At 42.3% G+C, this 15,231-nt stretch overlaps 2 protein-coding genes across 2 annotated transcripts in view; one reads left to right on the top strand and one right to left on the bottom strand.

Annotated features, from left to right (window-relative positions):
* Positions 1-810: 810 nt before the first annotated feature.
* TMEM17 (transmembrane protein 17) overlaps positions 811-15,231 on the bottom strand; it is a 65,067-nt gene continuing 50,646 nt past the window's right edge. Inside the window, exon 6 of the mRNA XM_073339544.1 lies at positions 811-913. Within this exon, the coding sequence (XP_073195645.1) occupies positions 907-913 (7 nt within the window). The 3' untranslated portion in view covers positions 811-906. The remainder of the gene's footprint in view (positions 914-15,231) is intronic.
* On the top strand, positions 1,069-13,881 carry LOC140909674 (uncharacterized). Its single transcript, XM_073339535.1, has 8 exons — positions 1,069-2,581; positions 3,924-5,654; positions 6,751-6,816; positions 8,563-8,663; positions 9,889-9,953; positions 10,679-10,830; positions 11,126-11,278; positions 12,757-13,881. The coding sequence occupies exons 1-8, from the start codon at positions 1,090-1,092 to the stop codon at positions 13,089-13,091; spliced, it is 4,095 nt and encodes a 1,364-aa protein (XP_073195636.1). The 5' UTR covers positions 1,069-1,089; the 3' UTR covers positions 13,092-13,881.

Below are 15,231 nucleotides of genomic sequence, written 5' to 3'. Positions count from 1 at the left end.
CGTGACATTGATTCCTCTTCTGACGATATCTTAGTTTCTCAAGCCCCTATTCCAACATCAAAGAGAACTAGTCACAGCACTCCCAGATCTAACAAAGTATCAGTAATATACCATGGAGAGATTTCAGATGATACAAACATTAGTACAGCTTTAAGTACTGAGAATCTTAACAAAAGCCTTAACAAGACAACTGTACTTAATAACACAGGGTTATTACAGGTAGGGGGTGAAGGTCAAAATCTTGAAGTTCTTGAAAGTTCTCTTCAACTTAAACTTCAGCATGATGCAAAGTCTCAACTTTTAAAAACAGAAGCTCATAGCTTGCTGGAGTCTCTTCATTTGTCTACATCAATGGACAAAGAAAAGAGTCTTGGCATAGGAAAGTCTTTTGGAAGCCTACCTCAATCTGCTGTACCTGATATCTGGGAGTTGAGACCCACAGAGTGTGAAGAAGTCCTGGTAGACTTTAGCCAGGTGTACAGGCCAAAAAGTCTTCCAGGCTTTCTTTCTGAGACTTCTTACTTAAGTGTTTCTCATCTAACTGAACCCTTGAAATCGATGGAGTTAGAAGGACCAGAAAGCAGAATGTCCTTTTTACTCACTAGTTTGAGGCAAACTAATATGGAAGATTTACAACTGAATATAAATCCAACACCTCTGAGTTACCCTGTCCTGGCCTCATATTTGCATTCCGTAGCCCATGACAGAGTGGAAACCATAGGAGACAAGAATACTGGCTCTACCCCTTCCCAAAGTCTCAGCAGGGTTACCTTGGTGAAGGATAATCTTTTGCAGTCCAACATCTTGGCTTATAAGGTGGTGAGCAGTCCCAGTGATAGCCTTGTGAAAGGTTTTCTGCCTAGCCTCCGAATGACCAGTCAGGATCAAGTTGTGCTTGGTGATCAGTCACAACCTGAGACAAGGGGAATGGATAAAGCTGGAAGTTACCAAATAAGCTCCACTCAGAGGATCAGTGGAGAGAAGTCTGTAATTGAACTGGATCTGAGAACAACTACCCTCAAAAATATTAACCCTCTTGATGTTTCTGTTCTGGAAAGTTCTATGGAAGTCACTGACCAGCTGAAAATCATGTTGGTTACTGCAGCACCATATGGTTTGTTAAACAGTGAGTACCATTTGAGGCTCCAAAGCAGTCAACATGTGGATTCAGCTTCTACAGAACTAGAAAGCATCCTTCCAAGTACAGAAGTGTCCCTGCATCAAGCTGCTAAAGTAAATGTGTCGGAGGTGCTCCATTTGGGTATGAAAAGCAGCCAGCAGGTGGGCCTGGTGATGGAACTGGAGCCTGTTCCAAGTACCGAAGTTTCTCTTCCTCCAGCTGCCTCAGAGCTCATCCCAAGTATAGAAACCTCCCTTCCTGTTTTCCTCACAGAACTGGAGCCAGTCATCCCCTTCCCACATACAGAACCATCCCTTTCTCCAGCTGCCTCAGAACTGGGCCCTGTCCTCTTCCCAAGCACAGAAGTGTCCCTTCCTGTTTTTTCCACAGAAATGGGGCCTGTCACCTCAGTGCTGGAGCCTGTCACCCCTTTCCCAAGTACAGAACCATCCCTTTCTCTAGCTGCCTCAGATCTAGGCCCTGTCCTCTTCCCAGGTACAGAAGTGACCTTTCCTCTGGCTGCTATGGAACTGGAGCCTGTCATCACAAGTAAAGAAGCGTCCCTTCCTCCAACTGCTCAGAGAGCTAGTGCACTTAGAACCAAGCTCCATTTGAGAACAAAAAGCGGCCGGTACATTGACACTGACACAGAGCTAGCTCATATCCCTCTAAGTACAAGAGTGCTGCTTCCTCCAGCTGCTGAGGAGGAGGACCTGTTGGAAGGCAAGCCTCGGTCAAAGCCACACAGTGACTGCTATGGGGCTCCAGCTGCTACAGAATATAGACATGCCCTCCCAAGTACAACACAGTCTCTTAATTTCTTTCTTCAGGAAAAGAAAATCGGTGTCCAACAATCAACACTGAAAGGTGAGAGAGAGAGCATCCATGAGGCAGAAACTGCACAACCTGGAAAGGCTGAGGAAAGGAATTTCATCACAGACTTCATCACTGGCACCTTCTTCTCAGACACAACTCGGCTGCAAGCCTTAAAACCAGAACCTGAGCTTGGGCTCCTCAGATCCGAGGGCCATACAAGTAACCTTTCTCCTGTAACAGAGAGCCTTCCTAAAACCCCCTTAGTGGGAACGAGGCCAACTAGAGTAAAGCAAAATGAGCTCATGTTTAAAACTGGCCTTATAGCCTCTAGCCCTAGGGCTACTCCACCTCTGGAGCACATAGCCATGAATAATAAAGTTAAAATGACTGAGCCTGTAAAGGAGATGAGTAACACCCCACTGAAACACACATTCCCAGATACCACAAAACATCACAAAGTGCAGCAAACCACTGAGTGGAGCAATGCCTCTCGGAGCTCTGCTACTGCATCTAGTCACGCTCTGACTCCAGCTGAGAAACAGGCACCAAAAGAGAGCGTAGATTCACATTCTTTCCAATCCTCTTCTGCTCGCGCACCTGAGAATGCATCAACTTCAGAAGCAAGAGTCCCCCTGAACTATATTGGTATGTTTAACATTTGCTGTGTATCTAGGTAAATTTTTGCTGTCTCTTGGTTTAAATCCTGAGTAACCATATGGTTGGGTTGAGGAGTGGGGGATACTGTGGATTCTGTAGCCCTCTGCTGTTATAACTACTTAGCAGTACTACAGCATGATATTTGATGCTGAATTAGAAGTTTCTGATGTTGAATGCTTATGGCTGCCATGCAAAGTATGCAATTACCAGCTTCCCATTATTCTTGTTAATGAGATCAATTCAGCAGATGAGTCCAAGAGAAATCTTGAAAAATAAGGGTTTCTTTGCACTAAATACATTATCGTTTAGGAATTCTAATGACTGAGATTCAGGAACTGACATCCTGGCTCAAGTCTAAAGCAACAGTCAGGGAGTTGTGGTTTTGAGTTTCATTTTGTAACTAGGCAACCCATGTGCCAAAATTCTTCCTCCCTCCCACCAGTCCGAAGGGCAACATGTCCCCTTTTGACTGCCCATCTTGATTGGTTCTAATAGAATAACAACTTTGTCTTTCTCCAATCTAATTTTGGACTACAGTGTTCTTGTGACTCATGACTGGCATTACTGGAAGCGTGATCATTTATGTCCTCTTGTGATCACCAAAAAGGGTGCTCGATGAGCTCTATATTCTTCCTGCCCCTCTGCAGACTTCTCGTCTTCCCACCAATCCTGGGAGTGTGAGACTCGTTTGAACTTATGTTGTTCCTCACCATTCCTGTCTTGGGTGTCAGTGGCAAAGTTTCTTACACTAAAACCTCTTTGCTACTGCCAGATCCTGATGACCTGGGGGACAAATTCTTGCTATCCAGCTGGCATGGTTCTTGGTGGATATTGCCAATATTAAATGGAGTTGGCTGAAGAGCAAATAGTTGAGTAACTTGATTTATTTCAATTCATCAAGCAAATGATTTACCCAGCAGTCTGTCCAACTATAGAGCTGGTGAAACAATTAAAAATTAGACTGACAAATTGCCTCTGGTCATAATTAATGGTTAGGGATAGAGCTGGTCAAAATTATTTATTTTTCTTCAAAATTAGGAAGGAGTAACTGAAAAAACAGTGCAGAGACCTGGCAGAGCCATACTGGTTTGCATAGCTAACAAAGAGCCCCAGTAATAGTTTTATTCCCTCTTTAAACTTTTTTTAACAATTTAAAGCAGGAGAGAAGGTAGAAAAACAACGTAGCAGTAGGAATGCACTCAGACAGGTCTCTTTCTATGATGGAAGGAATTGGCTTTGCTTGTAAACAAGGTGGGTTTTTTAAAGTTTCTACAACGAAAATTGATCTTCATTTTTTCTTTTCCTTCCACATGTTGTCCTTCCTCCTCAGTGCCAGAATTACCTTGGTTGTTGCTGTATCTTCCTATAAGAAGTTGCCACGTCACCTTGAAAGATGAAATTGGGACATTTTCCCCGCCAGCACATAGTGGTATTCAAACCAACATTTGGTGCAACTGGACCATTTGGGCAGGCCCCCAAAAACACATCCTGATTTACATAAAGGGATTTCAGGGGAAGGATGATTGTGATGAAAACACAGATAAAATAATTTTTCAAGGGGTCTCGTCAAGTGTGGAAAGAAAAGTAGTTTATGCTTGTAAGAACCAAGGTACTCTGATCTTTGCTACTCAGGCTCTGGCTGTCCATGTTGTGTTTCTGTCCAAGGGCAATCCCTTAAACCATGAACGCAAATATTTCAAAGGACAGTATTATGTATTCAAAGACTATGAAACTTCAGGATCTACAAATGATACTCAAGAGCCAGTTCAGAAAACAACTAGGAAAACTAAGTACGGCAGTATCCGATTCTACCCTAAATCACCCATAAAACACTACAGAGGTCTTCTGGATTTTGTAAAGACCAGCACAGCTCATAATGAAAATCAACTGCTTAACAAGCTGCCTATGGTTGACAAAGAAGGTTGGGACAAAAATGGAAGCTCAACGAGACTAGAAGCTTTCTTAAGGTTTGTTCTTGAGAACAACACCCACATCCCTCTCTTAAAAGACATGGACGTGACCTTCAGGACTCATGACCTGAAGTGGCAGCAGTTTATGAAATCTTTGGGTAATGAAAACAGTAGTGGAAAGTCAGAACGTTTTTCTTCCCTCGTGGTAACTCCAGCATTAAATATATTGAGGCTAAACATCCAAAATAAAGAGCAAACTATTGCTTTTGGTAAACTTATGCACAGGCCAACAATCCACTCGAACCTGCTCTCTGAGCCTCTGCATTTAAAGGAGCCCATGAAATCTGTGGAGATGCGAAGTGTCAAAACAACAAAGTCAGTAGGACCCCAGCACAGCTCAGCTGCTTTCTGGAGTCCAGCTAGTATGGAAGACCTACAGCCAGATGCAAGACAAGCTGTAGATAGAAATTCTACCCCTCAACGTGGTTTGCAATCTCTGCAGGGCACATGGGAAGAGCAGAGCATTCGAACGACCTCCTCTCAAAGCTTTAGAGCTGCATCGATCAAAGACAGAGAGGTGCTCCAGTCAAACTGTGTGAACAATGAGACAGTGGTCAGTCATCCTGCTTTTGCAGAAGACTTCCAATCTAATGCCAGGCTGAGCAGGGATGGTCAAGAAATAATTAGTCAGCTAAAGCATGTGACTAACTCGGAGAGAAGCATTAAAGACCATCATATTGAACATCAAACACACAGAAAGGGAAATGACAAAGGTGATCTGTACTCAAAGCCAGCTTCTGTCCTCAAAAATGTTAAACTTAATGTTGAGCCTCTTACTTTGGGAATGCTTAAAGTTCTCAAAACAGAGTCCATCATGGTTACTGTTGCCCTACACAACACACTGGATGTCCCTAGCAGTTACCACGCAGAGACCACTGCTGCTGAATTCAAACCTGTTCTCCTGAGCAGCACCAGAAGCAGCCCATTGGGAAAGACAGCTGCTGCTACTGCACACCTTGGCATTCCAGTAACTCAAGACCAAGAACCTCCACTGATCATGAGCACAAAATCACATCCTTCCTATCCCTCTTCTGGTGGGGTATCAAAGGACAGTGCATCCTTGAAAATAGAGCATGAAAAAGATTCCTTTGGTAAGTAAGCAAACTTTATATGGTTAGATTTTTCTGCTTGGATTGGCAGATGTATAGTATGTTAAGGCAATAGCCCAGACAGTGATTCTAGTGTCTATGGGTGTGGCTTTTTTATTGTGTCTGAAAGATGCTTCCTGTCAGGGTCAGAAATAGCTTTGAGAAGTGTTGAATGACTGGACGTGAAGATTTTCACCATCCCTATTGCTCTGAATGTAAACCACACATCCCCCTTTACACCTCTTCTGTGCCTAGCTGTATCTGAAGAAGGAAGGTTTTATGCACTAGACATCCACATTCTTCTCTCAGCCTTTATAGTGTTTCACAGGACTTGGGCCTACATTTCTGCCATACTTGTTGAGATTCTTATACAGCCTATCCACAGTTAAAACTGCAAAAGTCTGCATTTGTCAGCTTGTTTTCTTGCCTCACCTCCACTAAAACCCACACTTTCACTTGCCTCAATTCACAGGTTTGGTTTGTAACTGATGGGGTTTTTTCCTACTGAACTTCATAACTGACCTCTTAAGTGGAGGCTCACTAGAGTATTCAAAAATTTTGAACACTCTTGCCACTTCATGAGGTGGGGAGAGAATTTAAGGCATGCCTTATGGTGCCCTGCAGTCTGGATTACAGGAGCATAAATATGCTGTAGCTCCCCCATGTGGTTGCTGTGGGTGTGAATGTAAATTTGCACTAACTCTTTAACTCTAAACTGTGGGGCAGAGTAGACCTGCCCCTAGTTTACTGGCCTCTCATTGTGAAGATCCAGCACATGGTACCAGACTCTACTTGATAAGTAGAATGTCTGTGTTTAGAACAGTGCTATGGCACAGCTGCCCTAGCAAGTTCAAGGGAACACTGGAAAACCTCTTTAGGTGTTCAGTGTGTAACTGGTCTTTTTTTAGACCATCTCAGGACTCTTCATTACAGAAGCACCTCAGACTGTAACCTGATCACTAGGCCTATTCTTTATAAAGCATCACTAGCACAAATGGCCCTTCTGTTAAAGGTATAAGTGAATTATAAAACTGCATTCTTCCCTTTCAGCCTTCCTCAACAGCTACTAAATTAGCCTTTCTCTCTTTCACCCCGACAGATCTGGCTTCTATCTTCACATCTCTTGAAAATGATACCATGTTGGAGTCCCAGCACAATCCTGGAGGTAACTGACTTGGGCAGGGGAAGTGTGTTATCATGGGTGAGGTTCTGAAACATGAGACCAGCATTAACTTCTGATCAGAAACCAGATTAAAGATGCGGGGGGGGGGATGGATCACTTGCTTTCAGCTAATAGTCCTAAATTGTAACAACTGAAGACTCGTCAGGGTTTTCTTCCTACATAGGAACAATAAAATTGTATTGTGTACACTACAGCAGAATACAATGCACTCTATAACTAATAAAAAGCAACTGATACATCTGGGGATGAGGGGGGAAGGAGAAAGGGAGCCTGTATGTGACATTAGCAACCAACTTGTTCCTTTAACATTCTTTGTCTCCTTGGAAACAATTTCTCTCCCTCCTCCTTTTGTGAGTTTATCTGCTCCTGTTGCTTATTCCTCATCTGGAAACAATCCTCCCTAGAGCTCCCCCATTTAGTTATATTTAGGAGGTTGACTCCATTTGGGGAATTGACAGCTATCCTCGAACTCCAAAGGAGCACAGGTCCAGTAAGTAGGACTTCTCTGCAACGAGAGAGAGCTTATTAAGTGGAACGTACCTAGTGGAATGTGCTTTTGGGGGATCAATACCTCTAAGCACCAAGCTGTGAGTTTTTGGTGTTAAAACTAGTGCCCGGTCGTTAGTAGTTTGTGCAGTGTGCCGATGGACCTTCATTTGATGTGCTTTCACTCATTGGAGGTATCTGATCTCAGTGGGAACAGGATAGGGTGACAGATGCTTAGTCGCTCATCTGTGCCTTTTTAAAAAGGAAGTCTTGCTTGCTTATGTTAAAGATCCCAAAGCATGATTCCTAAGAGTAGGCTTATTAATTAGAACTGGGTAGATACTGCAAAAATCTTCCCTATGTACTGAAGAACTAGCCTCAGTTGTATTCATGCACTTGTTAGCAGTCGAATGAATGAATGGCAGTTTCACACCAGCCTGACTGTTGGGAGACCGCAGATTTAATCTCTTGACTTTCAAGAGCATTTGAACACCACTTGCTGGCCATGAATTTGAGGCAGAAACCCAATCAAATGATGCTTATCCAGTTGGGGAACAGATATAACCTCCTGTGCCTTGCATGACCAAAAGCACCTAAAAAACCCACTATAGAGTCAGATTGTGAGCAATAAACCAAAGAACCAACCTGCAAAAGTACAGTCCAAATCCTATTTTTTTCCTAATCTACATTCATATATGAAGAAGGTAAATGTCATTGAATAAACATACATGTAACACACATGCATTCAGGTAGTCTTCATTTTGGCATCCTATCCAAATTGCAGTTGCAGCATTCTACCTACCGAAACCACCCTCTGTGCAGCTTTACTTGAGAAGAGCCAACGTATCGGTGTTAAACAGCTTGTCATCCCAAATGAGACTGTATTGTTGGTCATGAGTGGAGGGATACAGATTCACTCAGAAAGGTTACTGACTCTAATTTAGAGTCAAAGTGTAAATACTTGCCATAACACTAATACTGCATAATAGTAACCGAACTTGTGAGTGTCTCAAACATTTTGTTCTGTCTTTGGCACAACTTTTAAAAGCATCAACCTAATATGGGACTGACTTATTCAAGAATGTTCTTGGCTTAGCTCTTCTGGCTGCATTCTAGCCCCCTGCTGTGTGTGTTGGCAGCCACAAAACAGAACAGTTACTTAAATCCTAATTACACCACTACATTCAGTACAATTGCTAAGGTATTTGCTAAGGTCTTATTGGGTTTTATTTCTTTTGACAGATGTCTTGTTTGAAGTAACTAGTGAAATTGAACACAAGGGATGGATCCCACATAGTGGAGATGAGCTGAAAAAGGCTCTCATGGAATCCATTAAGCTTCACGTAAGAGGGATGTGTTCTACTAAACTGCTTTGAGACAAGATCATCAGAGCGCTCTGTGGCTCTCTGATATCCCAGCTTTCACATCCAGAGGCCTTCTAAATGCCCCTTCCTGGGCGTCCTGCTACCATATACTAATTTTGTTCCAAAACTAACCCTGTAGTGTCCATTTCAGTGTCTTGCCTCAGTGTTTCTGACAGTGCTTAGTCTATAGTAAACTTTCAAAGTACTATAAAATTACAAGTTGATTAGAATATGATACAAAGATAAACGTTCAGACAAAAGATCAGCTGACGGCCTTAACACCATTTTTTAGAAGGAATTAGCTGCTACCTAACTTACGGAGAGCAGACCTACAAACATTTGCCTTTAAGGCCGCTACACGTGGCTGTTTGAAGAGACACCCTGTTCCTCTATAGGCATGAAGTTCTACCTGGTCAGTTCTGTGCCTAGTGTCTGAAATGCAAGACCCAGCCATAGGTCATATACTCCAGGTTGGGTAAAGTGGCTCCATTGAGGATTTATACTGACTTGTGCTACTGCTATAGGTGCCCTAATGTAGACTGGCAAAGCTGCTGTCTTCGGTGGGCACAGCTTATCTAGCGTCAAGCACCAAGAAGTCCCCCGCCCATGCTGATAGCGGCTTTACTTGTCTTTGCTAGGGGGTTTGCACCACTGCAGCCACTCCAGTGGCTAGCTAGCTGATGGCTGGAACTGGGCAAAATCCCACTGAAGAGAAGACAGCTGTGTTAATGCCAAACACTGAGAATCTAACAGTCCCCTCCTAGCCAGCCTCATTGCAAGGAAGAAATGGGTACAGAATCCTCCTGGCCTACTGTTTGAAGTCAAAACAGCTGCCACATATTTACTACATAATTTAATATTTTCTGAGATATGGTACTGGAGGGGGGGGGGGAGTTAAAATTCCCCCTGCCCTTCACATATTGCTGTATGGGAGTCCAAACTAAAGTGAGGTGGGGAGTGGTCTGGCATGGAAAAAGTTGAGAACTAGTCTAGGGGACAGGTGTCCTGCATTCTTTGGAACACTCCTCTTAGATTGGTGACTAACTTTTCTTCCCCAGGCAGCCATCCCATCTGTAGAACCACTAAAATACAGACCTCTATCTTTGTAAGGAAGTCTGTTTAGAGTAGGCTTGACCACAGTACTTGGCTAAGCATTGGCCATCCCCTTATGAAAATCAACATTCTGCATTCTGTTCTTTTGCAGATACAAAAGAACCTGAAACTCTTGGTAAACAAAGTCAATGAAATCAAGTTAAAGGAGATCAAAAGGTATGGCTGGCTGACTATAAATCCAATACTGGGTGACACCTACACCCACTCAAAATCACTTAAATGCAATTGATGCAATGCCTTATCTAGAACTGTCCTTCATAAAAGGGAAATGTAGATGCTAGTTATCTGCTCTAACTTCACCATCCCTCCTCCCATCTACCAATGATCTAGCAAGACTTCTACTTCAGATTGCAAATATGGCTTTTCCTTGGAGTAGGAAAATAGTGTGGCACAGAGGCTTTATTGGTGTGGATTAAAATAGAATGATTCTAAAAATCCCTCGCAGTTTCCAGTTGAAATTTCACACATGGTGGTAGTAGAAGGCCTCTGAGGGCAAGTTGTATGTGGTGTGGTTTTTTGTTTGTTTTGTTTTTTTTACCCTTTCAAGGACATCAGATAAACCAAGTTAAGGCTGGTTGAGACTGAAAGCTGTTTAATGGCAGGTCTGTGGCCTAGCAAAAAATGAGTCTAGTGGTTTCAATCCAGCTCCACGTGAGGGGTGTCTCAATCACCACTCACCAAGAGTTGAAAGGGAAAATGACAAACTCCCCTCCCCTGTAGTAGTCCCTCTAGGGCTGAGACCTATATTCGAGGAAGAATCCAGTACTTGATCTGTAGATAAATGGAGAGTGACTTCCTGCTATGGAACCCAGTTCAGTAATATATATGCAGATGGACATTTCTCTTCTCAGCTTAGCTGAAGTTACTTTGCTTTAATGCAGGACAAATGACCTAAAATCAACATTCACTTTCTGGTTACACTTAAAATCAGAGGAAAGGAATATGTCTGTTTTACTCCATTCTCAACTGAATGATCTCATTGGCAAATCTGTAGAAGCTGAGAAGTTGCAGATGTCTTTATTGTCAGTTAGAGGTATGTGCTTTGCATTATTGAACTGTTTAAAGCTGCTGCTGCTCCTTGTAATAGGCTTTACGGTCAACATGATAGATCTGGCTTGTGGGAAAAGGAGAGCTTGAATAAAGTTGGTTTGGATCACTGTATGTGTAACTTGGTTCTTATGTAGCCTTTACATTTAAAAAAAAAAACTTGGATTGGGGTGGGAATAACACATTAGTTCAAGGTGATTGATATTTCAAGGAAATCCTCTTTTGAAGAGCACTTGTGTAGCTCTACAGTAGACTTACTGCACCTGTTCTATCCACTGCAGATGTGAATGAATGCAACTCTGGAATTGGAATGTGTGGTGATGAGGCAGACTGCCTCAATGAAGATGGCACTTACTTATGTCGCTGTAAAAAAGGGTATGAAGATCGCTCTCAGACGAAATCTGGAGAGCTGTGCGTCCGCATTCCACAATCAGGTAGAGGAGACAGATGAGCAAGTATAATTCTTTCTTTGAATAGTGCTGCATCTTAAATATGCAGCTTCGTGCTCTTGTATTTGAAATGGTATTAAAGTACTATCTATATATTAGAGCACAACAACTGAATGAATTAATAACAATTGTTCAACAACATATGCCAAAGGAACTCATGGCCAGACGCTTACTGTGAAATGCTCTCCAGGTCTGAGTGGCAAAAACTGTTTAGCCACTTACTGTGTAAAATAGTATTTCTCTCTGGACTTTAGTCCACATTGCCTTGGAATTGTTCATATTTTAGTGGAACTCTGCAGATGACAGCGAGAAAGGGGTTCAGATTCTTCCAGTGTGGACACCACTCTCTTTGGCATGGTTGCATAAGGCAAAACAGATCATGGGTCAGATTATAACGAGTTAGTTAATCTAATCACTTTGAATAATTGTAAATTGTTAATTTAGCCCCTTCCTTTGTTAGCTAACTCTTCACAAATTGACTTCTGAAATGTTCATAAATATTTGCCAAACAGTTTACAAAACTAGCTGGCCAGATGCCTTTGCCAAAAACAAAAAAGTCAAATGAAATTGTGCCCATATTCATAAATCCCTTTATTCAGCCAGTTCTAATTATAACCAAACTACCTTTTCTGTTTATATTGAATCTTTTCCAAAACTAACAAGAGAACAAAATGTACTCTAAACATTTCAGTGGGATTTGTAGGGAATAAATGGGCAGTTGAAATCAATGCCCATGTACTACTAGGCAAGCTTTCCTCTCCCCTATGAGAACTAGAATAGATAAATTGGGTCTCAAACTGTAATGGATTGTAAGTATTGCTGGTGATTTCTGCCATTGGGGCTCTACCCCATTAAGAGAATCAGAGTAAAATATTCTGCTGGATCTGGAAACCATTCCTAGATCTAAATTCTTCTGCCAAATAGAGGATTGAAATGAGGAGACAACTGCCTTTGTCCCAGACTATATAACATGCATCACCATAAGAATCTGCAATTGGACTTCTTTGCAGCTGCAGCAGAGCATAGAGCAGCTGGTTCAAAGGTGCCTGTAATTAATGAGTAAACATACAGTTAATTGACTTAGAAGCCAAAGTCCCATTCATATTTTTCCCCAATAGCTCCAAAGGGAGACAAGGTGGGTTAGGTAACATCTTTTATTGGACCAACTTCTACCTCCTCCACCTGATCGCTAATATCCTGGGAGCTGCCACAGCACTGCATGCACTAATGTCGCCAAAATCACTTTTTTGAAAATGGAATGTGAGCTATTGAAAGTCAATAGGACTTTGGCTCCTAAGTCACCCTGCTTTGGAAAGTCTTACCTAGTGTGATTGCAGTGTAGGGTCATTCTGAATGTGATTTTTGCCTTCAGACTAAAATCTCCACCTGCAGTTAGCCTCTCAACACAGACCCATAAACTATGGTGTGAGGCTGAATATCTAGACTGTCATCTTTCTTTTTAGGTATTGGTGGTTTCTTCAGCTACATGGAAATTCTGGTAGGTACTACAGTATTCTTCATCTTCATCCTCGTGGTGGTGGCAAGCAGTGTGTGCACAATACTCAGGAAAAGACCCACAAAGGACTCCTGTATTGAGGAGCCTGTTGCAAGTGGGACACCTTCAGCACAGTCTCAACTGCCTGTATCTTCTATTGATCTGAGTACCCTTGGTGATCACCTGGTTCTAGACCCCTTCCGGCCAAAGCTCCGAGCCAAGCCCCCAGAATGGACATCACAAGTGCGAACCAACCCAACTGAGACTTATAGAATCTCCATTGAACAGTCTGAACGTTTGTAAAGCAAACCTATGCTGAAAGTTTGGTTTTTTTTTCCCTACTGATCACCTCTTATTTACAATTCATGAGCTGAAATAGCCTATTCCCTTCAACAGAACTTGAACAATCCTGTATCTCCTTCACTTGTTTCTGTTGGCTGAAGTGAATAGTGCTGTGGCTCAAAGAATTTATTTTAGTTCTTGGTGGGATACTTGAACCTTGTATTGTCTGGTTTCATATCTCTGATTCATTGTTGTAACTTGCAGAAACAACTCCTTCAAACAGCTGGCCTGTAAATAAAGTTGGTATCTCACTATGCATGGAAAATGTACACCTTGTGTGCTATTGGTATTAGATGCAAGGAGTGGGGAAGGATGGAAGACTTCAGTTAGAGGGGAAACCTGTAAAGAATTATAGTTTAAGCAAGTTAACTGCCTCTCAGTTGACTTATTTGCTTAACAAGAACCAGAAGTAAATTAAAGCAGTACCTGGGAATCTCTTAACTGTATTGCCCTTGGTCTTCCTACTACCTGCTTTCTTTTTTCTTTTGTTTTTGTTACCTAGGCACTCTGCAGTCTACCTTGCTTTCTTTGCCATCCAACCTAATCCTCCTATGCATGCTCTAATGTAAAACAGATTTAATTACATAAATGTGGTGTCTTTATAACAAATGTCCCATCTAGTCTTACCTTTACACTCTAGCTGTACAGAATTCCAGCTTTATCATTTTAAATTAGAACTTCATAGAAATGACTTGTCTGAAAATATGTTCATGAAATTTTTATGGTTTTTTTGGGGGGGCTGAGATTCTACTTGAGGGGGGTTGTCTTTGTTATGTCTTATCCTTGTCATTACACTAGAATAAAATAGACTTTAAAAAATGACTGCAAATTAATTGTGAGGCCTGAAGGTAATGAGGAAATAGGCCTGTAAGGCTATTCTTTTGTTGGAGCTGCTCAGGCTTTGTAAGCTTGCTCTTATCACACCCTATCTATCTGATCCAGTTTCACTGTGGATGGCAGTGCCTTGTGCTGGGCACAGTGACTGACTAGTGCTAATAACAAGGTTAAGGTGTGAAAGGAAAAAGCTGGGCTAGTGATCTGGAGAACCTGCTGCAGTGAGCTAGGCTCCAGCCCAATGCCTGATGTTTTGAGTACACTGATGCCATGTTCTAGCTTGTTCTGTGGAGGAAAGCAAGTCTCTCATTCCCTGGGCTGTGTGACAGGGCAGATCTATTCCTCTCCCAAGGGGACTAGAAGACACGGTAGGAGGAAAGAGCCTATCCCCACCCTCGCTATTCAGAAGGAAGGCCCCCCCCCCATCTGACCTTTAAATAGGGCTTCTGAGCAAGTGCCCTGACTCTCATAAGTGCTCGGTGCTCCTTGACCACCATGGGAGTAGGGACTAGCTCAGTGCTTCCTCCTAAACTACTTCACTTATTTAGAAGCTTGACTCGTGACCTTGCTGTTCTTGGCAAAGAGATACAAGGTACCTGTAAGGCACTCAACTACCACAGAGTTGAGGACTGTGTGGTTTTTTTAAAAAAAAAAAACATATCTGGGGCACAGTGATATGCCCTAACATGAGCTTCTGCTCTGTAACACGTAGTATGCCTACGGTCATGTCAGATGCCAATTACCTAGAGGTTTTAAAGCCAAAATTGTACTTAATTCTTCTATGCTGAAGTAAAAAAAAAAAAAAAACTTCAGTGGATTCTAGTAGGGCCTAGTTCTCCCTTTTCCCACCTCTCAAATGGCAGTAAATCTACTCAAATACTATTTCTCATCTTTATCTAACTCTATTTGAATGTTTTCTTGCGGAAAGCTCATAATTGCACTGAAATTCTATGTCATACCACTAGAGGTCAGTATTTTCCACAGGAAAAAATCACCGGCTGTATACTTTGATCGGCTAGTAGGGCACAGTGCTGCTTCGATGATGCTTCCTGTGCCTAATAACTTGGAAATGCACTTCAATCTCCTTCCTTTCAAGGAGGAGGGAAAGGATGGTTAACGATCAGCATCCCATCACAAAGATCCTACCTCTGAAACAAGGACCATCTCTTTGTTTGGACATTGAGGCCAGCCCTGGGAAAGGAGCACCCATGCTGGGATACCACTCAACGTAATGTTACAGCTACTGTTGCACTTTACTTCAACTATT

The sequence above is a fragment of the Lepidochelys kempii genome, chromosome 3 (genome assembly GCF_965140285.1).
Source record: "Lepidochelys kempii isolate rLepKem1 chromosome 3, rLepKem1.hap1, whole genome shotgun sequence".
Lineage (NCBI taxonomy): Eukaryota > Metazoa > Chordata > Testudines > Cheloniidae > Lepidochelys > Lepidochelys kempii.
The sequence above is the reverse complement of the archived record's forward strand: the minus strand, read 5'-3'. Positions and strand labels throughout refer to the sequence as shown.

Bases quoted from the DNA above. Each gene is read 5' to 3' on its own strand.
- LOC140909674 (XM_073339535.1), top strand. From the start codon at position 1,090: ATGTTGGTTACTGCAGCACCATATGGTTTGTTAAACAGTGAGTACCAT. The intron at 2,582-3,923 runs GTATGTTTAACA...CTTCCTCCTCAG, and splicing joins AGTCCCCCTGAACTATATTG to TGCCAGAATTACCTTGGTTG. The intron at 5,655-6,750 runs GTAAGTAAGCAA...TCACCCCGACAG, and splicing joins GCATGAAAAAGATTCCTTTG to ATCTGGCTTCTATCTTCACA.